Raw genomic sequence first — 26,974 nt, 5'->3', positions numbered from 1 at the left:
GTATTAAACACTGGGTTATGAAGTTTGAAAGATGGGGGCATTTACCAGGTAGGGGAAATCAAAAGATGCTACTGAGATGCATGGGAAATATAGGATCCAGCATTTTTGGAGCTCGACTCGCACTAGGGACTAAAAATCAGGATATATCTGCTGCATTGCTTTGACCATTCTTTTTCTAATGTGTCACTCGCAAATCCCCCATCTACGTGGAAGCATAATGCTAATCCGCTGGAGTACCCCTTTAATCTGGAGGAAAAGATTCTATTCCTTTCTATTATGACTTGAGAAAGAGGTTATTTAATAGAATAAAAAATATTGATTAGAGATTATTTTTTGTTTGAAATACTCCATAAGAATGACAAGACTCTGTAAGACAAACAGTTCTGTCACTTTATTTGGACAATCTATCAATAGCAAACAGTAAATAGTAGGTGTAAATTAAGGTGTAAAAAAACACATATAATGAGCTCTGACATATGTTGGTGTGCACTACCAAAGAACATACAGACCAGTGGTGCTGCATTTGAATCAAATAGATGAGACAGGGCAACGACCTAACATTAAAACTTTACCTTGACAGATAAAGGAGGCAGGAGACTCTCCAGGGTGAACACGAGCTGAAAGAAAGACCAGCTTCTTCTCCCTCTCTGGACTCAGATGGTCTGAAGGGGGGAGAGAGAGGAGTTAGAGAGATGGAGGAAAGGGGAGGAAGGTGTAAAGAAAGGTAAACACAAGCGTGTCAAAGGGAGAAAGAGGTGGTATTGTTAATGCACAAAGTTCTAGTAGACTTGTAGAGAGCAATTCAAAAAACTATACAAGCAGCCTTTTACAGTCTGGTGTGAGAGACTGGGTCAAAACACACACTGACCTGGCTGTCCATTTTCAGCCAGACACACATGAATCAAACATCAAACCAACACACGGCACAGAATATTCAACAGGCAAGTTGAATTATACATCTACAGAGGTCAGGATCAGCCAGCAACAGGTGTGACCTGATAGAGGTCTTCTTTGATTTAAGTCTTCAGGTCTGGCTGAAGACTTCTCTCTGGCTAGACACTTTCTCTCCTCCCCTGCTTTAACTCTGCTTTTGGGGGGGATGTTGGTTAGTTGTACCTTGGAGACTTTTCTTGAGCATTTTCAGTCACTTCACTGGTGGATTTTTGCATAAATAGGGGTTAATGAACCTTTCGACAAAAGTGAAAATGTTGAAATGGAGGGATTTCCTGAAACAAAGTGAGAGGTTTTGGATCCTACCCTGAAAACAATTCAGACCTTGACCTTATTTTCTGTACTCTGGAAATATGAATAACTACATCTGAAACTTTTAATTACATGAGAATGAGCTCAAGTGTTTAAATGTCTTATTTGATACCTGCTGTGAAATGTTTGAGGGTAAATTCCAGAGATGGTCTATGGTGTATTTGAAGCCAGGATCAAAAAGACAGAAAATACACTATTCTAAAAGTCAAAATAACCTCCAATTGTAAGAGGTCATGTTAACCACTTGTATAACTATAGATATTTTTAGGCTCATTCTTGCTCACATTCCTCAAATACTGAACAACAGACAGACTGACTAACAAAAACTGTCTCCATTCTACGTTCCCAGCCCAGTTGAAAACCACAGAGGTCAAAATTTTGCTATTTTCTTGGCCAGTGTTTTTTCCTCTAATCTGCTGTTGCTAATGGATGAAAGTGATTGTGTGGCTCATCACTATACACAAACTTAATATCTTATCGATTCTTCCACCTGCTTCTGCTGAGCAGAGAAAATGCTAATTAGCAACAGGCTATGCACCTTTCCTTCTCCTTAATTCCAATTTAGCCTCAGAGTGGTGTGTGTGTGCTCCTGTGTGTGTGTGTGTGTGAGAGTGCGTACATGTGTGTCTGTTTGAGTGGTTGGGAGTTGTAAACAAAAAAAAGCGTTGTTCCATTGAAGTACTCTGCCTCTGATTTTATTTCGCTTTTCTCTCTCTCTCTGCCCTTCACAGAGACAAATGGCTTTGCCATTCAGTAGTCTCCGTGGAGCCGGGCGGGCCGTTTGTTGTAAATGTGAGTGCTTGTGGTTTGGCCGGCCGCTGGGTGCTCGGTGGCTGTGAAATTCCATCACTTAGAAATTCTACTTTGGCCTCGACCCCAGGCCACCACACAGGCTCTTGATACAAGAACACAGCCATGACACACACACACACAACCACATTGTACAGTACAAAGTTGCAATCAGGAAAGAAAAAAAGCATAGGCAGACGTACACACACACAGCCTTTCTCCCTACAGTAAAACCAAGAACCCAGAAAGTTGTGTGCCAAACCAGAGGCGGCTGCCAAGGTCCGACTGTCGGGGAATTCAACCATCGTGGCCATGCTACATTTAGTATCAGTGCTAGTGTGCCCTTGCTGCTTCATCAAAACAATCTCTTACAGCAGGCTCCTGGAGCTTACAATGGATCCACTGTTTATCCCACATCGTTCTGTGTATATCTGTGTGTGTGTATGTGGGACTATGTCTCCTCAGGGCTCTCACAAATGCTCCCCAAGTAGTTGTTGTGTTTATGTGTCTGTATCTCTGCATTCCTCTGTATCTGGCTGTGTCCAGCCAAGCGATGTAGCACAAAATTAAGTCCCACTATTCCATAGGCAACCCAACACCCAGAGGGAACCTGGAGGAACCAAGTGCCATAGCTAGGCTTATGTAAAGAAAAATCAAATGTTTTTGGCTTAGGTGTTGGTGACATATAACATGAAGGTTAGGGTCAAGTTATGGTTGAGTCTCAAGAGTACAGCACTGCAGCAGCATCTCATGACCTCAAGGTGTCAGTAGAGATCAGTCAGCGGGGGGGATGTCATGAGAGGGAGATGGATACAGAGAGGGAACGAAAGACAGAAGTAAAAGAGAAAGAGAACGCAAGGGATCAAACTGAAAGGTAGCTGTCTAAGAAAACACAAATAATCTAACTCTCTTTCCTGGAACTCTTTTTCTTTCTTTGCAGACAGTCTTTAGAAATTGGAGTAGGAGGGAAGAACAATCCAGAACAACAGTGTTTCAACAACAAATGCCTCCCATGTGGAGCGCTGAGTTGCATGTCAAACCAACATCACTATCATTTCATTTCTATGAGTAGTAAAAAAATATATTCAGGTCGTCATCTTTATTGGTCTATGTTTGAGATGTGCTACATTTTCCTCTTTAAGTGTGTTATGATGATTGGGTTTGCATTATACTGCATGTGTGTACATTCAGACTGCAACTAACCATTATATCAATTACTGATTATATTTTTGATTAGTCGATTAATTATTTAGTGTATGAAATGATCGAAAAAAGTAAAATATGCCCAGTACAATTTCCCATAGCCCACGCTGACATCTTAAAATTGCTTGCTTAGTTCAACTAACAGTTCAAAAACCGAAAGATATTGAATTCATATTGGTATAAAACAGAAAAAAGCAGCAAATATGGACATTGGAGAAGTTGGAACCAGCAAATGTTTTACACTTTTGCTTGATAAATGACTTAAACACTTAATTGGTTAATAGTTGCTGAACAATATTCTGTCCATTGACTAACAAAGAAACTGTTTTAGCACTGTTGTACATTCAATATGGCCAAGAAATGTGAATTTGTCCATTCTGTGTGTATTTGTTTGCTCAAATGACATTCTTGACAAATCATGACTGGGTGAAGAATGTGCTCTGAAACCTATGTGGACTTCCAATAGTGCTGGGTGAGCATTAGATTGTATATATATTGTATAGAATGTATAGTATTTTTTAAATACCTTAAAATAAGATGGTGCACTAGCCATTGAAATTAAATGAGCCAAGAATGTTGGCAATACACATGTTTATCTCCCTTTTGGTGTCCATGTGACTCTAACAGAGCAGCCACACATGCAGGAAAAAAGAATCTTCTGCTTTGTGATTTTGAAATAAACTTTCATGCAATTTGGCCAAAAGCTTGTGTTGCTCTTTAACCAGAACTGTGTGTAGTAGTAGTGTGCAATGATAGCACAATTTAGAAGAAGAAAAGTGCTCAAATAACAGTAATAATAACAATAATTCTACCTGTAAAGTTTACATATTTTAGGCATCCAAACAGCTTCTGTGACTTCAGTTCTTCACTGCAGCCATGCTGATGTAGCAACACTACCTACTGCTGAGAGGCCATGTCTCCAAATTATGAACCTCTTTAACGTCACGTCATCACAGTCCTCTGTGGGCCTGTCACAGCAGCTCAGACAACATGAGTAAAAAAAAAAGTATAAGAATTAGGGCTATAGTAAGAGTGTGGAGAGGGTGGAGGCCGAGCAAGGAAGAGGGATGTGACAATGAGTGAGTGAAAGGGGCAGAGGCAAAATTTATGCCCACACTTCCAAATCAAAGTGCTCCCTCAGCATATTTCTCACCTGCCAAAGTCACGCGCTGCACTGTACGGCACATTACTGCTCATTCTCTTGCAGCTCACAGAGAGGAGAAAAAAAATTTAAGGGATGTCAAACTACGATCAGCTCTGATAAATATGTAAATTAGTGGAGAGAAGAAAAGTGCCTGTGAAAAACAACATAAATCTAATGGATTCTGAAGGTCAGTCCTGATTGTGCTGGTCAGCTCTTTCTGAGACAGCTGTCTCAGGAACTTTGGGCTCAATCTCATAAGTTGTGACATGATGTAATTAACTGAGATCGTCTTCATTATTCTTCGCCAGCAGGTACAAAGGAAGCCCTGTCTTGAAGCATCATGGCATATATTTAAATACATTTACCCACTTAAAAAGTAAATTTGATTCAAGAAGATAGAGGCAGATTTTGCTTACTTTTTTAATAACATCGGTGTCCAGGGACAATTGTAAGACTGACACCAAATTGTACGACTACAGTTATCTTATTTGACACTAAATATCATCTTAGGTTTTATATAAAACCAGATTAAACATTGAATATCTAAACTCTTTGGGACACTATGGGGGGGGGAAAATATGCTCCAGTATATACTGCAACCATGCTCCATACACAGTGATACAATAAAAAACAATTTCACACTGGCCACAGCTTTATACCACATTATACCACAAGTCTCAAACCAAGGCCTCTCTATATCTCTGCCTCCCCCCTCTCTCTGCTCTGTGGGTTTTACACTGTAATAAATTAGTCTCACTTTGGTGAGATGGCAACAAGACACGCTTGGCGCCCTGCTCAGTGCGTCATATCGAGGATGGGCGTGAGCTGTAAATTGTCACTGGCATTGAATTTATACAGAGCCTTGGGACGAGATGCAGCACCGTGTACTGCCCAGCTGAGTGAGCCCCAACAAGCATCAAAGCTCTGCACCTCTTCACACCCCCCTCGCTCCACCCGCTGACACCACCCCTCTGCCACCTCAAGGACAAACAGAGAGAGAGAGAGGAAGAAAGAAAGAAGAAACAGAGAGACAGAGAGGAATGGGGATATGCGCTGAAGTTCAGAGGGCTCTAAAGTGATAAGAGTTTTATGATGCTGTTTTCTTCCCCAGGAATTGACCAGATCCCTGACTTAAATTTTTGTGTGCGTGCATGCGTGTGTTTGTGTAGGTGCTGGAGAGCCTGTGGCGTGTCTCAGATTTATTCAGCTCATCTCATTGTGAGGAGGCAGGGGCACTGCCAAGGCCTCCTCACACATTCATAAAGCATCCCCTGTCACACACCACACGTTACACAGCTAAACTCTCAGTGAGGCGAGAAGGGGGGAGGGTAAGAGAGAAAAATTGAGTCCCTGCATAAACATCACTAATTGTAATAAAATGTGGCCATGGTGTTTTCTCTGAACTGATGAAGAAAGAAAGCTACAGAGGAGAGGGTATTCACACAGACAGGTGGATGGACAGAGACACAGAGGATGACTGAGAAAAAGACAGAGGACAGCAAAGCAGGAAATCAACAAGACACATGACACTTTACTGAGCTATTTATTTTCTTCTACTGTTCTCACCACAACAATTATTACCATTATATTTTTAATGATTTGTGCGCAACAAATTTTTTCTATCATTATAGTATCGTAATGTACAGGGCCATAGCATGCATTTTACAGGTCACCCCACCTACCCACTAACCCAAAAAACAGATTACATTTTAATTTTAATCAACTCAATTCTCAAATCTGCATATAAAATATCCACCATTTATTAGTTAATTACTTTTTCAATTGTAGATTGTAAACTCCACCCCAGGAAATTTGGATACTAAAGCCCAAAAATTTCAGACATGGTCAGTGTTCCCCTGGTAATGTAGCTGTATACAGTAGCATAGTATAGTATAGTATGTTGTATAGTGTATATACGTAAAGCATTTTTAATTTTTTTTTTTTAACATGAATTATTGTACTTACAGTGCAAACCTTGTACAACCTGCTATGGAAATATGTACATATATACTATACTACTATACTACTACTATTACAACTGTAGTCATGCCAATAAAGCAATTTTGAATTAGACAGATGGACAGGAGAGAAAGAGGCAAGTGAGACAAAGGTAAGACAGGATTTAGAGGCATACTGGATGGCACCACTTATCACCTCTACCTCTGGAGCATCCCTCTATACCTTCATCCCATCATCTACTCATTTCTACAATCCCTTGCCACTCTGTACCCGCCTCCCTCCTTCACATCCTCTCTGTCTCCTTGGCCATCATAGCCATCTAGGATGTGTGTGTAGCTGAAGAGAGCAATCAAAAGCAGATATGTAGTGGTCAGCGGTGCATCTGTGTGTGTGTGTGTGTGTGTGTGTGTGTGTGTGTGTGTGTGTGTGTGTGTGTGTGGGTGTGAAAGAGAGCGAGACTGAGCAGGCCTACGGAGGGGATTACAATGGCCATGTCGAGACACTCCGATTGGCATCACATCCAGACAGATAGGGGAGGGACAGAGAGGAGGATTGAAAAGAAAATTGGGAGAGTCATAAAGGGAATGAAGGGTAGAGAGAGAGAGAGAAATAAAGAGAGAAAGAGAAAGAGAAAGGAAAAAAGAGGGCAGGAGCAGAGGAAACCCTTGAGATGACAGCATGTAAATACGCCAACGGCGGGCCTCTAAAGTGGAGATGAAGAGGCGGCAGGATAAAAAGCTCTGAGCGCTGTGTGATTATGGATCAATTTGCCGCAATCAAGCCCCCTTATGGCTGGTCCCTGTGAAATGGAGAGATTTCTGCTCCTCAAGGGCAGCCGTGATGACAGTGGAGGTCACAGATGATGGGAGTGACAGAGGGAGACACACTGAAGGGGGGGAGAGGAGCATGAAGCAAGAAGGGGAGACGATCTGTCCTAAACATCAGCATTCAAGCCTGAGCTGAAGGGCTTTCTAATTATGTTAATGGTGAGAGGTGGTGGTGAGATGCAGGCCTTTGGCTATCATTGACCAAGGAGCAGACTGCTACCCCTGTTGAGCTGTGGTCCTGTTAGAGTCACAAATGCGTACTCGAGTGGATACACCATGACCATAATGACTACCCTATTTGTTTTTTACACTATTAAAAAATTGAGGCATGATATTGAATTAAAGCGGCAGAGTTGTGTACTTCTGGCATAAACACAGCAAAGCTTAAAGGGTAACTTAACACCAGGCTGAAAAGTAGTGTTTCACTGCCCAACAGTCCCAACAGTGATGTCACAGTGTACTGACACACCCTGGAGTACATTTCTACAACACTGCATCAAGGTGAGAAGTTAAACCACAGGAGGTGAGCAAAAACAAGATTTTCAGGGGGTGCTCTTAGCACAACACAACAGGTTGAATAACCTATGGCATAGGGGAAAAAAATCTAATACTTTAGCGAGTTGAGGCACAAAATCCAAAATGTGAAGTACGGAGAGTATGTAAGTACAGAAATACAGTTTATCTTTATGGATTATATTGATGCCAAAAAAGAAGACTGTCAACATGTGATGCATTTTATCTTGTGTTTCTAGAGTTATATGTTTTAGCGGACATGTAAGGAATTGTTATTACGTCATATTTCTGAAAAGGGAGTTTGGCGTAATATTTTCCCCAGAGCGCACAGGATGCTTCAGTTTTATTCAGACCGCTAATACTGTATGTAGCCTATATTTTTTTATGTTTTGTCACCACTACAGAAACACTAGGTAACTGCTAAAGTATAATAAGGTTGTCTGACGTTGACTGCTGTTAGGTATTGGTTTGATTAATGGTTTACAGTCTAATAATTTGTTTGTATTGATTACTGATGGTGGCTGATCAGGCTAATTATCAGCTAATTGTACTCAGTTTCTAACGGCAGTATGCAGTAAATGGTTGCCATTTGTGTGTGTGTTTTTAAACTACTTTACTAATTAAACATGATGTGCTTGACGGTGTTATGACTCCTGATGAAACTTGAAATCTCAGCATTCTCATTGCCCTTTAGCTATCCTTTTTATTTTTATTTTATTTATCCACCCAATAAAAAGCTAATATTTAAAAATTTTAAATTTTAAGATACATTTTCAACATTCATGAATAACCATAATTATAACCATATAACATCAAACAGAAGTTTACAATTTGTCAAAAAACACACATTTTATTGGGGACCGAATCAATTTCCCTGGTATCAACTCAAATGACCACCTGTGGTTCCCGGGGATTCACTACATTGAAAACCTATCAGCATCACTGTACTCAACTAAAACGCTGGTTACAGGCCAGATAAGGTTGAGAAATTCAGCCTCATGAACCACTGTCTTTTGTGAGTATGTGAACCTTTATTCTTTGTCTAGTCTTCACGGCCAACAACAACTTCAAGCTTTTCTTCATGCCTTTCAGAAGCAGCCCATATCTCTTACAGTCACACACTGTTTTATGGAGCCCTGTAAGTGTTGAGAACGAGTGTGATAGACAGTTGGCATAGACAGAGATTTACTGAGAGTGAGACAAAGAGGGAGCTCTGTCAAGTTTTAGCAATATGATACAGACGTCTGGCGCAAAGTCAGAGGCTTAGGGTTTCAAGGCATTGGTCACAGCCCTTTCTGAAACCCTGACTTCTCCTCTCTTGCCTTCAGAAAATGATGACAGGAGGCGAGGAACATAAAAAGGAGGGATGGCTGGTCTGTGCACGGCATGATACAGAATCAGAGGCAGCCAGTAATAGCCTTTTTTGAAGAATGCGCCACTGAACTTTAAGGGCCGTCTTGCTTGAAAGGACAAGTTACAAATAGGAAAAAAGGAGAGGGAGAAATGATTTCCCAGGGATATACCCCCTACTGTGCTGCCCTATCACCGCACCACAGTGAAGGAGTGTGTTTGTGCATGTGGGTGTACTGTACATGATAGTGTATTTGGAGAATGCAACAAACTGCAGGAAAAGACGGCTACACATGCACAAGCAGACATACAGTACATGAACACCTACACCTGTACTGGAGAACATTATGGACAAAGAGGACACAGTTTGTTCTTAAATGTCATTCGGACCACTGTTGCTTTTCAGAGAGAAGGCGTAAGCTCATCTGTCAGTCAGTTGGATGCACAGACAGAACTGATGTGTAGTTTGTTATTACTCCGTCTCTTCCTACCTATCAATAATTTCTGAGCCACAACAATACAGCCAGGCTGAGGTAAACAACCATAGTGCATCCCAGCTTTAATATCTACAGTCACACCTCCCAGCTATGTCTTTCAGTCAATTTTTCTTCCTTTCTATTCTGTTCGATCCTTCCTGTTGTCTTGTCTCTCATCTCTTTTTGTTTCTCCTCACATCTCTAACTGAAAGTTACTGTAGCTCACTTTCAGTCTGCAGCTCTGCTCACCGGTCTATACACATATAGAGTTTACAAACCACTTGCATGTATTTGTGTATTTGTGCATGGAATAACTGTATATGGAGTGTGTGTGTGTGTGTGTAGTCATGTGTGCATTGCAGGCATCAGCTCGGCTCAGCGGCAGCGACAATGTCATTCAGCAGTTTAGTAACGGGCCATTACCTTGTTAATACCAGGCTAATGGGCGGTCTGCTATTTTAAAACCACAGTCATGTTTGTGCCATTAACAACCACTTAGTGATTCACTCAAATCAACAGGCCACCGGGACACACCAAAAACAATAACAAAATAACAAAGACAATGTGATAATATGCCCCATGTGTTTATTAACACCAGAAACATAAAGAGCCAACCACACCTTGCTTTAGTTCCTAGTTTACACATGCAACTGTTTCCAGACGTGAAAGGATAGCAAAACTTGTAGACTGAGCAAAAATAGTTATTTTAAGTCTCAGCTTTTATTCTTAATGTTATACCAATTTTATGTAACAGAAAATGCAAAAACACCCACAATTGGCCAAGATAAAGCCATTTTTTTCTGCATATAGTCAAGATCCTATTAGCTGTTTTAATTTCTATAAAAAACAGTATTAAGAGATGCCCTTAGAGATGGCCGCAAAGCCATGAGGTGAACAGCTGGGGAGGTCCATTGGGTTACTATTTAAAGATATAATATGTAACATTTCCCATTTTTGGTTTATCTTCGAACAGAATAGTTAAACATTTTGGGAAAAATGCTTATTTGCTTTACATGCTGTAACTATTTCTTGACAAACAACAGTTTATCCTTCCCAGCCCAGTACTTAAATCTGCTGGTTTCCTGGCAAGTTCACTGTGATGACATAGGACTTAAGGAAGTCACTGCGCTGGACTGTTTGCCAAGAAATAGTTAGAGCATGTAACTCCCTGTAAAACCACATATTGGCAATTTCTGATTTCTGCTTGTGTACAGATAAAACAAACAAGATACAACATGTGAATTTGTAAACTTTAGAGGTGTTGGTAGGTGTGTTTCTGAACTCTGGACAGAGCCAGGCTAGCTGTTTCCGTATGCTAAGCTTGTCACCTTCTGGCTCTGGGAAGGTGATTAGCTCCGTACTTAACACACAAACATGAAAGTGGTATTGAACTTGTCATCTAAGTCTCGGCAAGAAAGCGAATGAGAGTATTTCCCAAAATGTTGAACAATTTTTTTGAAAGCCCCTTGTCATACACACACACAAAAAAAAAATCGAGAAAAAGTAAATAGGGTTTTGTTGCTTCTGTTTGCTCCCAACAACAGTCTTTATCGTCTCCACCATTACAATTTCTGGTATTTTTATCCCTGACAGTTGAGTGTCCCATTTTAAGAGCTGCACTCTGTTCCTTAGCTGGCTGGACAGCTCTTACATCAGAAAAAAACTGTGACATGCAGTCAGCGGTGCTAACAGTGTTCTGTCACAGGGAACAGTCTATTGTTACAGGTACACGTAGTGAAGACTCAACCAAGCTAGTTTAGCTGGTGCTGCCAGCTCACTGATAAACCATAACAGAGGTCGGGGAAAGCAGTGTACTCATATACATATTTACGTACATACATGTATATGGTTTAAGTAAGCTATTGACCCATATAGGCCAGAAAATAATTTTACTTTGAAATGACACCCATTTAAAACACCTGTGTTTATATAAAAACTGAAGATAAAAAGTAAAATGAGATATGGCAAATTTGCCATATTTAATGATGAAATAAAATACATTCAATATATCAATGAAAATAGTGATAATGACATTTTTATTTGTTTAGTTATTTAAACAAATACAGCAAACATGGCAAACTATAGCCTGCAGGTCTTTGTAATTCCATTTTACCATCTCAAAGAGAATTGTCTTTCTATCAGAATCAGGAGCTTCTCTCTGAAGTCTGAGAGGAAGCGCCGGGCAAGAAGTCCTGCAACGGAGGCACAGTGCATTTCGGTGCATCAATCGTTTACACAGACTTTGAACTAGATCGTGGGTATGTTCAGCTCTTTAGTGATTTCCAAAGCTTTCAGTTGAATATAAGCTCTAGTAATAGGCATTTATTTTCTTTTTTTTCAGTTAGATAGTCACACTCTCTCATGTCAAGCTTTTTAAAGCAGCCTGCTTTGGGACGTGGGAAAGATTTGAGATTTGGAGACTTTCTGACTCTTAGCATACGAGACATTTTGGACTCGTGGTCTTGACAGTTGTTAGATGACTAAATCATTGATCACAACTATCTTAAACTGGCACCATAATTCCTTCAAGTCTTGATTAACTTAAACTACTTCTGTGAGAGTTTATTCTGCGTCTCTCTATCTGACATTCCTACTACTTAAGGTAGACATGCATATTGCGTTTGTTGAACCAATTACAGATTGGATTTGGGCATCATGACAAAAGCCAGTAGCAATATTGGATTCTTGAAGCCAATAGCAATAGTGATATATCAGCCGATAGTAATTTCTTTTTACAAACACATAACGTAATCAAACTTTTGAGAAGGATCCCTTAAATTTTGACTGCAATATTTACTGAGTGGGACATTTTACTGTTAAAAACTAAACTTGGTCTCTGGTGGACAAACTGTGTAATGGCAACACTGTTTAAACTTATCGTTGACATTTCTGCACTGCAGTTTCCTATTACCTATTGGCCGAAATATACACCAGTACAGATATACCGTCAATAAGCGAATATCGGTTAATACCCCGCTGATTTACGGTCTAGCTCTAGTCACAAATGATCAAGCTGGAACGAGTCTGTTCCAGTGGTGTTCAATGCTACTAATCGTTTGCCCACTGATCCAGGTGTTAGTAGGTTAGAGAAAGATGTCAGAGAGGCGAACTGCTGTAGTTTTTGATGTGCATGCGACTATGTCCCTGCATAGATGATGTGGGGTACTAAGATCGGCTGACATTATGCTACAGAAGAGTGTTGACAGACTTATGTATTGATCATTACTCCTACCGTTACAGACAAGGCTGAAAAACTCATTCATTGCTTTAATTGCAAATGAAAATATATTCACTACAGAATAATCAAAACACCATCATTGCACAATAGAAACACATTTGTTTCCCAAACTGAATATTAGCTCAGTTAATTGATATTAATGGTGAATTTTATATTCCAGCACAAGCTGATAATGTATAATGGCATCTTTTTTTTTTAAGAGAGTGAGAGAGAGATTTCATTCTACCCACAGGCTAAATCAACAGTTCTTTATTTTTTGGTTTTGTTTCTGTGGTTAAAAAAGGTAAAAAATTCTAGGAGTTATCCATCTCCCTAATCTCTCTGTAAGTTAACTTGAAAGGATTTAAACGTAGCATAACACCTGCTGTTAATACGACTCCCTGATCAAGCTGACATCAAATGTCTCAGATAACATCACTGCTTATATCTGGAAATTAAATGACTTCTGGAATATCTAATATCTCTTTAGATTGTTGTATAACTGCTAAAAGCAAAAACGAAACAGATGTAGGGAAACTGGAGAGTGGGAGAAGACAGCCTGTGAATTTAAATGAAACCAGGAAATCCTCATCTTTCAATTATACAAATAGCTTGAATGAATGCTGACATTCATACTTTAGAGTAGCTATATTATAGTATTCATAGCATATACTGTGTGTCCAAAATGAAAATAAACTTCTACACTTGAAATTAAACGAGCACTGAAATGGTAATTGAGCTCATGACTCCTGTTTGTCTCTTTCTCTTCCCACTCCTGATTGGCTCGCCTAATGCAACAACTGCATGCTGGTTGGTTTAGGATTAATGTGGTTGCCATGACAACATACCAGCCATAGAGCTGTGTTAGAATGGATGCTATGTGTGTATCTGTATATGTGTGTATCTGTGTGTCTATACTTTGTTTGAAGTGGCAGGCCTTTTCAACAGCTTTGATCAGGGAAATGTTTGTAGTGGGGGCAAACCTGGACAACAAACAGGACTTCAGAGAGATTAGCGATCTGTGTAACACACATGCACACACAAACACAGATACACACACACACACACATATAGATAGGCTGTCTGGAAGTCAGCTTTCTGCATAAAATCAGCCCCACATAGACTCCTCAGCTGAAAATCACACTCTTTCTATTTTTCTCATGTGATGATGCAAAGACGACGAGGAGGAGGAGGGTGGGATATAAGAAGTAGCCATATCTGCTGCCTGACATTCCTCTGTTCTTTCCCTCTCCTTCACACCCTCTAGGCTGATGTTTTTAAAGAAACAGACCAAGAACAAGTGATCTAGAGTACATTCTGTGTGTGTGTGTGTGTGTGTGTGTATGCCACCCCTGCAGGGCCAGTGTAAATCCATCAGTGCTGAGGAGAGGCCAGGTGAGTGCTTTAGCAGCCAAGGCGTGACACACGGCCCCCACGCTCCTCCATCATGCTATACTAAGCAATAGAATGTGTGTCTGTACGTCAGCAGATTGTATGTGTGTGTATGTATGAGAGGAAGAGTCAAATGTGCGAGCCAGGAGCTGTGATTCAGACAAACATACTGCACAGCCCGGGCCGCTACCAACACCAACCAGATGGACAGCACTGTAGCTATTCTCAGAGCCACAAGCACATCACTCACTCCCCAAGGTAGGAGGATAAGTCACCCACTAAGGTCGCAGGAGGTGTTATGTCTCTCACTGCAAGTAGTTCAGAGTTTGAAGAATGGAGGTACAAGGCCGAAACAAATGGCAATGTGCTCCTCATCTCAGTTATAGATATTGGACAGAGTGGTAAGTCGTGTTCCCAACTCCCAAACTAACACTGGGCATCAGAATGATAAAACATGTCAACATCGTGAAGAGATCCATAAAATAATCTCTCTCTGATTGGTCTGTCCTAAGCTTCACATGACAGTAAGAGATGGATACTGTGTTATATATACACTTACAGTGCAAATTCAGTAGCTTCGGACACAGTGTGTTTAATTTAGAGAAAATTTATTGTAAAATATTTATTAAAGGTGCTATTGATAACATTGATAACATCCAGCCACTAGATAACACACTCCCCCTCCCTCTTCCATTAGATTCCAGTGGTTGTCAGTTCGTTGCACAACCTGCATATTTCATGGTCAAGTGGAGTGAGACTCAGACTCAAGTGATAGAGTAATGAATTCATTTTGCAACATATAGCTATAAATTAGCCATAGATTTAGGTTAGTTTGTGCGGTGGTGTTTCATGTAGCGTTATCTATGATAATCTTAGGATATGGCTAGCCAGCTTTAGGTAACCCTTCCCCCTCCATCATTTAATAACTATAGGGGCCCTATATTGCTACACTAACCATTAAAATGACATTTCAGTCATTGTTACACTATAAGACATTAGGTAAATATTTATATTTTAATACAATCAAAGAGTACAGTACAGTACATTGTAGGGATGCTATTAAAACCCACAGGGCTCGACATTAGACAGACAGCTACAGTTAACGTCAAAACTTGTACTGGCCCCAGGCCATCGGTTATGTCGGATCCTGGCCCACTTCTAAATTCCCTCTGATACGCATTTGGATGATTAAACTAAGATAGCTAATATGAATAATAAATAGCAAATAATTATAAAATTAAGCACATAAAAGTAACAAGACTGTAATTTCATGGCAACCCATTAAATAGTTGTTGAGATATTTCACTCAAAACCACAAATGTGAACCTTGTTGGTGCTAAAGGTAAAGTCAGAGGATCACCAAAAACAGTACGATTCATCCTCTGGGGACCATGCATGCTGGAACAATACATCTGATAGCTGTTGAGATATTTCAGTCTGGAACAAAGGACCAACCGACCAACCGTCACTGTTATCCCTAGAGCCACGCTGCTAGAATGGTTAAAAATAAACTTAAAACTGAAGTGCCGTACTAGCTACCCTTCATCTCTGAAATAGCAGGAGATAAAATGAATTCACTTTGCACAAAAATAATGACAAACCTACTCTGAGCATCTTCACAGTGATGTCTGATCACTCTTAACCCGAAAGGAGTTTAGTTTAGTTTCATTTAAAACATAGAACATATATTAATAATGCAGTGAGTGAGTCTTGCAAAACAACATCTCAAAAGATAACAAATCACAAACACAAACTGAGGCAACACCCAACAACACAAAAGATGAGTGCCACATGTAGTGTAATTTTTTTTTTCTCTATGTGAGGGTCTATTCCCTGTTATGGAAGGAGGCTGGAGGTGGTTGAGACACAGGGAGGCGAGGTGGCCTGATCACACCCTGAGAAGTGGGCCCAGAGGGAGCAGATTAGAAAATGGTGATGCAATATTAATTGGTGATGGTGCGTGCCAGGGAGTGCAGGGTTGTCCGAGGTTGGTCTCCCAAAGGAAAGGCTGTCAGGAGCTGAGAGAGACAGGCGGGACGAGTCCCTGACCTTGTCTGTCAGCTGGTGGAGGAGAGGAGGGCTGAGAAAGGAGACCCCCAGTCCCTCTGACACTCAGATCAACACTCTGCCAGTCTACGGAAAGCCTGCTGGGACACATCCTGACAACCAGACAGACAAACTGACACAGTGAGTGAGACAGACAGAATGAATGTGATCTCCATGGTGGAACATAAAAATAATAATAACAAAAATTATAAATATATTAACCTTGATGTATATATATTGTACACAGAGATATATAGTATGATACAACACTTTGATATGGGGAGAAGTTATGTAATTTCACTAATGTATTACTTTGTAACATTTCACACACCCAACACTGACAGCTGTGCAGGGAAGGCCAAAGATGATGCACTAAATGGAAAACTACTTCTACTTCTGTAGATGAAACTCAAGGTAAGACAACAAGTCCATATTTATGTCACCTTTTGTGTTATGTTACTTTGCACTAATTAAAAAGAAAGAAAGAAAGAAATTGTATGAAAATGAGTTTTAAGAGGTGATTTGAAGGAGGACATGGAGTCGGCTGGCATGGTATATTTGTTTTTAGATCACGTTTTTGATCGTCATTTCTCTTACAAAAATGTCATATAAAAAGAAACTCACAACATATAACTCATAACATAAATATTAAATATTTAAAAATTAAGCCAAAGCAACTTTGTTCATACTTCAATATGGACTTGGACATCTGCAGATGTGCATGCAGAAAGCAGACGTGCACATGCTTCTTTACATCCTACAGTCGGGGTTCTGTGCATGTTCCACACATGCACACTAGAAAACAAGGTGTCGACCTCAGGACGGCAAGGAAAAGAGCTCCTTTGTTTGTTGGATGTAGCAGAACAACAAGAAAATCTTGAAAAAAGAAAAAGATGCGTGAGAGTTAAAAATCAATGTTTCGCTGACGCTGTTCAAAGGACGTCCCAGAGAGCGAGCCGAGCTTTCTGCTAACATTTGCTCAGTTTGTTTCTCTGATAATTTGTTTCCTGATCCGGATGCTCAGGACGTTTTTACCAGGAGCCAAATTATGCGAAGAGGACTCCTCCTCTCTGAAACAAATGGACCTGGGCATTAAAACTGGTAGAAACACTGAATACAGCAGCTTCATGTTAAAAATCAGTGTTTCTCTGACGATGTTCGGTGGACACCCGACGCTGCGAGCCCTAGCTGCTGCTAACATTTACTCAGCTTGTTTCTCTGCTAACTTAAAATCCAGACTCCTGATGACTAAAATCCTTCATCAGGTTAAAATATATAGTTAAAAATGACCAAGATCTAAAAAATGTTTTGTAAAAATGTGGATAAAGAGTCAATTTATGACAGCTTCTGGCAGACAACCACAACACTGACACAGGCGCAAAGGGGATATGACGCCATTGACAGGCGACCAAATGAAACGTCCCGTTACATTGATTAATATTAAGGCTTTCTCTGGGTTTGATATATACATATACACATGGTGCGTACACACAACAAAATAAGAGAGCAACATTACTAACAAAGATCCTGACACCAAAACACATAACAGACACAACAATTCATAACTATTTGGATGTCTTCCTCTTCGTGGTGCGAAAACTGCATATCAGATAGTGGTGGTGGTTGAAGAGAGGGAGTGAACAAGGCAACACGAGCATATGGGTGAGAGCCTCGTGTTATCTGGGGACACAAACACTGGACACATGTCAGCTTCAATTAACCCTCTCCCATCTGTCTGTCTCTTTTTCTATCACTCTTCCTTCCGCTACCAGGATCTCAACTAGGTCATGCAGTGTAGTAAATCCCTACATACAGGGGGCAACATAAAAGAAAACATTATACCAGCACAAAGACAAGAAACTTTATTTTCCCCCCTTGTGTCACACTGAATGTCCAATTTCTTTTCTTTTTCTATTCGCTTAAACCATCCCCTGTCAAAACAGATCTACTGTATTAAATTATCAATGCTATGGACTTCAATAATTCAGGCTACCCAGCAGTCTGTTATGCTGACAGTGTCATGGAGTTCCCTGACATACTGTTGAGTGTCTCTCTAGAGGACTTGTCTAAGTTTCCTTGCTCTGCAGTCAGCAGCAAACTCACCACTGCTGCTAACTAAAAGGTTAACAGCGAATGATTGTAGAGCAGGGAAACTTATGATGGTATTTGCAGCAATATATTATTTTCTGAGTGCACCCCATATGTACAGCACTGTCCTCAGCAACATTATACCAATAGAAAAGTCAGATAAGATATAGATACACAAAAAGACAAGTAAGAAACAGACACAGATGGAACAGAAGATAAACACATATTTTCCCTGTCTTACAACCCCTTTTTGTCTTTTTAACCCTAATTAAATTCACCACTAGGTTACAGTAGCATCAGTGGCACAGTTCCTCCCATCCTGAAGCAGAGGGTTGTTGATGTGTGTGCCAGAGACAGAGTGAAATGTCACGCTGTAACGCTATTTCCTTGAGTCTGACAAATGAGGCCCTGGCTGCGCTCTGGTGTTGGCAGTTACCTATGAAAGAATGCATCACTCCAATTGGCTCTCCTGTCCCACCTGTCACACAGCTGCACATTTTCCTTCGACTTGTGGCATGCACACACACTCACACACACACACACACACGAAAAACATATAAACAGGAATTATATGTCACAGAGTTCCTATCCTCTGCTCCTCACCAGTCTTTTCTCATCCACCCCCAACACCTCGTGTCGGATCCCTTCCTCTCCTTCTGCCTGTCGTCCCCTCTTCTCCCCCCATCTGAGATCAACACCTAGATGTGTGCAGGTGCAAGGCTGCTGGCAAACTGTCAGCTTGAGTCTCCGTTACTTAAACACACACACACACACACACACACACACACACACACACACACACACACACACACACACACACACACACACACAGTCACAGCTTGGGTCCAACACAGGGGCTTCCCACTCTGTGAATTGGTCTCCACACAGCGAGCTAGATCACACTCTCACTGTCAACACATAAAAGAAGACTAACAACAAGTGTGCTAAAGGTTGGAAAACACTGGCTTGGGACACAGAAGGAAAATAACACAGGAGGGAAAAAAGGGGCAAAAACTATCTTTGGGCAAAACATGAAAAAGGCTTTATTGTATAATAGTTCAAAATGAGCCTTTTAAAATCTTAACACGCTCGTGCTTCAGCCACACAGGTAATTTCATCTGTGAGCTGTGAAGAGATCTGAAAGACACAGAACACAATATCAAACACAGTGAACTGTTGTGTGACATTTCCCATCTATCCCTCTAGATGGGACATCGCCATCAACATTAATGACTTCTATTTCAATTTTCATATTAATTGTCCTCAAATAAAAAACTGTACCAATTAAACAAAGGATCAGCAAGAACTAAACAGCAGACATTTTGGTTCAGATGGTATAACAGGACTGAGAGGGAAATTATACACAGCACTTCAAAACACATAGTACAGAAACAATTATGTTGCTTAACTGGGTGGAATGGATCCTCTGGAAAATAGAGTGAATGGTTTACAATGACTTATGAAGCAACTGCTGAGACAATAGAAACTAATGACAAGACTTTATTATACTGTACATAAGATTCACAAATTGGGCCACACAGTATCAAATTTATGTTTTAAATGTAAAATGAAATCGGATCCATTGCTCTATGCCTTTTAAGATTGTTCAAAAAAATGTATGGATTGTGCTTGATTATTGGTTAACAGCAACACTTGTATTTCTTTTTATTGTATTTTTTCTTCCGTGATTGTTAAAAACATTCTCAAATTTTGTAAATCTAGTTCTGCTCCAAAAAATGCATGATTGTACAGGATTAATGTTATGCTGTTAGAAAACTAAAATTATGGAAAAACGCTTTTGTGGGTGTGTTTTGTTTACTTTACTGTTGTCTGTACACTGTATACATTTTTATTTATACAAATCAAAACAGAGTAGAAAACTATACTGTCCTTTTTAAACAAATTCATCTTTTTTCTAGGTGTGGTTCCTTTATGAGCCTGTCTCTTCTTAGAATATTTATATCATGCCGGCTAGCTTCAGGCAAGACAGCACACAGACACACAAAAAGAATGACCCTTTTCTGTGGTGGCGAGAATAGACTACGTAGATAAGATTTATTGAGATTAATATCAACTTTTACTGATTGGAAATTTAACTACCAAAGATTAAAGATATGATGATATAGTGTTAATGCACTGGCTGGAAATGTAATTAGGTGTTATAAATGATTCTGTCTGTAGCATCAACACACACAAACCCATACACGCACACACATACATACAGACTGTGTGGTGACCTCTGGAGCTGTGAACATGGAGTTGGTGTCAGTCTGCATGGCCCAGGGTCATCTGACAGCTCTAAACAAGACTCTCATTAACACCAGGCCATTAAAAGCGTCTGCCGACACTGTGTTACTCTGTGTGTGTGTGTGTCTTAGCCATGGACTAGGGGTTCAAGTTGACACTGAGGAGGGCAGACAAGTGTCAATTTGGTCTTCAGCCATGAATCCCATCAGATATCAGAACTGCATACAGCAGTTCAGAAATACAGTGACGTAGAGAGTTAAAGGTTATGAAGGACTTTCTTAAAAAACAAACACATTACAGATGTTTTTGCAAATAAGTTAGGTAACATGAACAATGAATAGTAGTACTTTACTGCATCTCACTACAGATAAATCTAAATGTCACTGCACAGAGTAGGTAAAACTTCTTCCTATTTTTTCATCACACTGATTAAAAAAAGCTTCTCAGCCATCAGAGTATGAAGATTTTTTTTTTAAATCTGTGCAGAAAAGGAGGTAATGAAGGTAAATCCTTGATTGAATTTTAATGACCACTTTTGCTTGAAAGAAGGGTTATCATGTGTAGGCTGTGTTTACCTGAGAAGCAGCAGCAACAGCACCTCAACAATTGCCTTGACACTCAGAGATTCACAGTTATGTTTGTGAGGAAACAACAGACCAGTACAAAAAACAACTGAGCATGCTTTAGTTGTTCTGATGATCCATGTTTTACTTTGATTCAGCACTCTAATTTGTTATTCTAAAATTTAGTGTTGTAGCTAACTCATCATCTCATTCTTTTTCCACTAAATGGTAAAGAAATGTAACTATGTTGTCTTTTGTAGAAAGTCACTATTTTAAATGAAGAAGAAGAAGAAGTATCTTCTACTTCTACTTGAAAATAATATGCTGGTTTTATCCCTTATTGTGCTTCAGATTTTATTTAATGCTTGTTAAATGCCTTTTTTAACCTTTTCTCAGTTTTATCCTTTATTTGCAATCTTGTATGTTTTATATTGGATTTTTGCCTCTGCTTTTATTGTACACAGGGCGCCCATGCAAAAGAGAGTGAACTGCACTCATTGGACCACCCTGTATAAATAAAAGCTGAATGATAGATGATTTCCATTACTTTTCATGATAATACTTTGAGAATTGTTTGCTAATGTATTTTATTTAAACAGGAATATTTAATTCTGGGACATGAAGATCCAAAGAAACAACTAAGCTTGGAAAATGTTATCATATGTTTTCACTAAAATCCACTGTTCACAGTGCTTTCCTTGTTTTCATGCTGTTTCTAACAAAATTAATGTATTATTGTGAATTCCAAAAAATGTTGAGGACTTTGCTTGTTATTAGAGCATGAAAGTCTTAGTGCTAAAAGAGGTAGAAAATATTGTAGTTAACCTTCATGGGTGCTCAATCAGCACATTACAGTTACTGACACAACTTTCTTCAAAAAGAATAAGCTGATGGATTTGAAAGAGATTGCAAAGTGACAGATAATCCATGTGCTTTCATGTTGTTTATTTTCAGTTTCTGGTACACAACAAACTGAGAGGGAGGAATGAGATTTTGCAAAGAGGTTATGTTCATCAAATGGGAATACTGACATGCATGCATAGCCATATATGTGTGTGTGAGCATGTCTGTATGAGGACAGAGGGAGTGCACATGTATTTGAGTGTGTGTGTGTTCAAGAGTGCATGTGCCAGTGCTGCCAGGGTTTGCTAAAAATGGTATAATTTATCACACCTAATTAATTATACTCCAACACCGAGAGAGAGTTATCCTTGTCGCTCAATCGGCTCCCCACGCGGCCTCCCTCTGTTAGACGACAGGAGGAAAGACCCAGATAAACTCCCAGAGCATGAAACACCACCGCTTTTTTGAAGTCTCACTCTCTTCTCAGGCTGATTCGCCATGCCTGTTTAGCCAGCTTCACATTACCATTTAAATAAAGAGGCTAGCTAAATGACCACTGGTAGAACATAAAAAAAGAAATTAAATTGTTTTTATGTCTCACGGCACTTTATTCTTTTCTCTTTCTAGCTAAAGCGCCTCATCATTTTTAATATGTTTAGTCTGGGGGAATGGTTGATAAAAATGTGCAAAAGAATGTAAACGTAAAATGAACTATTCATCTTTGATTACAAGGTAAATCTAATCTCTTTAATGGAGAACAATGACTCACAAAGCTAAGAAGACTTGAAACAACTCAGGTATGTTAATTTCTTGAGGAGAATTGATTATGATAAAACTAAACCAACAACAAACAAGAAAATGGCATGAATCACCACTGGGCATAAAGTTTGTTTCAAAACAGACCACATGACCAAAAGGGATAATGTCAAACTATAAAGCTGTGCTGAAAAAGTACAACATACAAATAAAAAGTAAATTGTATTTAAAGTTATCTTGAGCAGAAGGAGAGACGTGAGGCGTGAGCAGCAATTTGCGTCAAAATTCGTACTCCTTCTCTGAGGACTCAAATCTGAACACACAGACATGATACACACATTTGTAGATTCAGTGTGACTTCCCCAGGATATCATTATCTCCAATGTACATCGTGAATAAATGTCCATAAATCCACAGTGTCAGACTTTGAGAACCCCTGGTCTAAAAACAGATGGCTTGGATAGTAATCTGAAAGTGGGGGGGGTGAGTGTGTACAGTGATGAGGTTTTCCCACTCGGTGCTGCCTATTTCTGTGGATCTGTAGATGTAGACATGAACATAGCTAGATCTGTAGCCTGCATGAGTGAAAGCACACTGCCGACATCCCACACCCATCATCAAGGAGGTGAGCAGATTGTATCGGACACAGATTGATTGCCCTTGAAATCCAACAAAATTGCTTAGCTTGTAACAAGCTTTATTTACTACATTAAATTATCATTAAAATGCTATTAGCGCAATTAGTTGATTTCCATTTTAAACAACACATCTATGACGAGGGAGAAGCGCTGAGGGGGAGAGACTGAGAGAAGGAAAAAGGGTACGGAGGACAGTGGAGAAAGGAGAGAAGTTCAAGTTATAAGAGGAAGAGAGTGAGAAGCAAGATGAGAGGAGGGAGGAGAAAACAAGAGAAGATATGTGAGGAGAAGAGAGAGCAGCGGGAGATGAATATTAAGCAGCTGTAGTGATTAGGTTGGTGGTGCAGAGTGACACTGTGACAGTGACATTGGCTGCCATTGGCAGCCCCTGCCATGGTGATTCACTGGAACCTGTTTCATTTGGGCCATAATTAGCTTAAATGTTCAGAGAATGAAAAATTCATCATCGCTTTGAATCTTGTTAATTGGGAGAGCCGTCTGCATTAATAGAGGCCATTTGGAGGCTCTGTGCTTAAGTGTGTGTGTGTGTGTGTGTGTGTGTGTGTGTGTGTGTGTGTGTGTGTGTGTGCGCGCGCGCATACACAGGTACGTTTGTGTGCATGTGTGTGCATTTAGGGAAGAGTGAGCTCAGTTTTGCATCCACTTACCGGAGGGGCTAATGGATTCCGAACTTTACCAGTTTTTATCGTTGAACAAGCCAAATAAGCTTCTTAAAAATGATAAGGACATCTGAATAACGCTGGCAGCGGAGAGAAATTGAACAGCTACAGTCAAGACTTAGCAGCATATTTTATCATACAGAACATACATGCAGCAGGATGGGTATGTATGGGTGGATAAAAATTAAAGTATGTACGGAGCATAGGGAAGAGGTACCAATGTGAGTTTGATTGGTAGCTCATTCATGTTTATTACTGGTTTTTAAGACAAAGGCAGAATTAATCAGTATCAACTTATTGTCTATTAACCCTGCAGTCACTTTTCAGATAAACATAGCAGCAGAGATGGGAATATAGGAAGAGATAATGTATGACTCATTACTGGCAAAAGAGGAGATAATGTAATGAAAACTCTTCTTGCATATTTTGCATTCAGATGTGTGCTCCATGCTGTAAATGAATGCTGTGTAGATTATGTGGAATTTCTTAAAATGGAAAACAAAAACAAATCTCTAAGAAATCAGACAATAAAGTGCTCCACATACAATCACACAAACAAAAGTTTATGCTCGACTCTTTTGTCACTTTCTAATTATTTACAGTAATTTACAGCTTTTAAGGGAGAAATACAGCAGGATGAGCAAAAGTCTGTGTGGGTCAAATGGAGTCAGTCAGTGATTTAGAGACTAGACAAAATATTCCCCAAGAGCAAATCAACTAATCAACTAAGAGACTAATCAACAACCCTGTTAATGTTGTTAAATCCATTCATGCTTTTGCATTTGATGCTGAATATCTTGTGTACTTGACTGGTACATATTGTGTGTTACACTCCTGTACCGACACGTGTTGCAATGAGAAACAAAGTGTGTTTCTTGTATCTCTCGGGGCAGGAGAGGTTAACAGCAGCAGTGCCAGTTAAGAAGAAGAAATTAAGACTAATGTCCATTTATTTCCCTCCAGTGAGGCTGGAGCCAGATCACCATGACAGTGTACAGCAGCAAGAGAGACCGACAAGCCTGCAATCAAGAGATGAGAGTTGAGTTTAGACTTTTAGTTGGTGGCCACTGTGCTATTTAGTTTAGTTCAGCCTGGGTGGTTTCATATTCAGTAATAAAACATGCCACTGTGTGTCCTTCCTCTAAACCCTGTGTGTGTGTACATGCTCATGGAAACATCAAACCTTGTTACGCTGTGGTAACAAATGCACCCAGTGCACCATCTCTGAACTTCCCCTTCCAGGAGGCAACATAAACGGTTTTATTTTCACATTCAAAACAGTAACAATGTCATAAAGAAAATGCATTACTGCCACCTATTATGCGGCACTGCTGGGTGCACCGTGTCTGCATGAAAAGCAAAAAGTGGACAAGATGAATCAGACGATGTTCCAAGAAGCTCCGTAAAAGCACTGAAATGACCAAATTCATTAGGTTGTGTGTGTGACATAAATGCGATATGTCTCCCTCTATACTGCAGTGTGTGAGGAAGACACAGTGTTTATGCGACAGACAGAGAGGCTGCAGAGCTCAGCCCAGTCTGGACCAGCTCAGCCCAGCCCAGCTCGACCCAGCCAGCACTAATCCATCATCACCATCACTGAATCATCGCGCTGCCAATAAAGCCAGGCGGCAATACATTACAGGCATGTGGCAGGCTTTAGCGATAATGACATTGAGAAGTCCCCTTGAGCTGTAGGAAAAGCCTGGGCGCATGACACACTTGCTTACAAAGGCAGTAATATATGGAAATGCATCAGTGTGCCAGACAGGAAAGAGGATAGGGAGATGAGGGAGTGAGTAGAGCTCAGTCTATTCATAAAGAGAGGGAGGAAATGGCCTTCACAGTGACCACTTCCCATCAGTTTCCAATGTGGATTCAACCAAATCCAGAATTCTATGATGGGGCTCATTTTAGATTCAAGCCTCTCCAAACAAGCCATCTTACAAGCAATCTGATGTGTCAACACCCCATTTCTGTCTTATCTTGCTCTCATGCAGCTGAGTTGATATTGCAATATGGTTTGGACATGGGACATGTCAGATACAGTGCTGCCAGTCATCGGCATGCTGTGTGGCACAGAGGAAGGCCAGCAGCATGGGAACAGAATGAACAAATACAGTACAGTGAACTGTTGGTCTCTGCCATCCTGTTATCTTGTGGCTGACATTGAGAACAATCTGCCGGTTAATCCCTCACCTTCACGGCAGATGCATCCACACGTGCACCCCAAAACAAACAACGTGAAACACAAATCTGCAGTCAAAGCATTGGGGGTGTGAAGAAGAGGGGACTGATCTTTATGGTGACAGAAGTTGACTACAGAGCCTATGAGGATGGAAAGCTGGCGTCAGATGTGGCATGAAAAGGCACTAAGAGTTTACACAGCAACACTGATCTGTGTAAGTAGGAATGAGTTGTCAGAGAAATAACACCAGAGCTCATCTGCCTCTGTCTGTCTGTCTTCACGGTGTCAGACACTTGGGTGAGACATTTTAAAAGTAAATTTGTTACCATTGTATGGCAAACTCAAACTGTAATTTTAATCTTTGCATTTAAATTAAAAGTTTACCGAGTCAATGTGTGCTGAGAAATTTACATTAGCCTATGGGTCATTAAGGTTTTCTGAAACCCATTCAGCACACATGGCCATCAATTTGAAAATAAAAACTCTTTTGACATTAGTTAAGTGGTATTCCTGTGTAAAAAAAGAACATTTAAAGGCTTGAGGTAGGTTTGCGCTCCAAGCTATTGACCAGATTTAACCCTGATTTGGTGGTTTTAAAATATAAAAATTGAGGTGAACATACTATCTGTGGAAAATAAGTTACTGCTCACACAGAGCCCCCTTCAGAAAATTTGTCTTAACAGCAAACAATAGGGCATGGCCACACTGATTTCTCAACGAAGTGCCAGAAAATTTGATTGAAAGTGTGGCTGTCCATCTCGGTTTGTTCTGGAATTTCTTTGAAGAAGGTGC

At 40.1% G+C, this 26,974-nt stretch overlaps 1 protein-coding gene across 2 annotated transcripts in view; it reads right to left on the bottom strand.

Moving 5' to 3' along the window:
• The window catches only part of agbl4 (AGBL carboxypeptidase 4), a 288,623-nt gene that overhangs the window by 29,833 nt on the left and 231,816 nt on the right, over positions 1-26,974 (bottom strand). For both annotated transcript variants that reach the window (XM_044199149.1, XM_044199150.1), the window contains one exon: positions 573-662. In XM_044199149.1, coding sequence (XP_044055084.1) covers positions 573-662 — 90 coding nt within the window. The remainder of the gene's footprint in view (positions 1-572; positions 663-26,974) is intronic.

Source organism: Siniperca chuatsi, linkage group LG6 (genome assembly GCF_020085105.1).
Source record: "Siniperca chuatsi isolate FFG_IHB_CAS linkage group LG6, ASM2008510v1, whole genome shotgun sequence".
Classification (NCBI taxonomy): Eukaryota; Metazoa; Chordata; class Actinopteri; order Centrarchiformes; family Sinipercidae; genus Siniperca; species Siniperca chuatsi.
The sequence above is the reverse complement of the archived record's forward strand: the minus strand, read 5'-3'. Positions and strand labels throughout refer to the sequence as shown.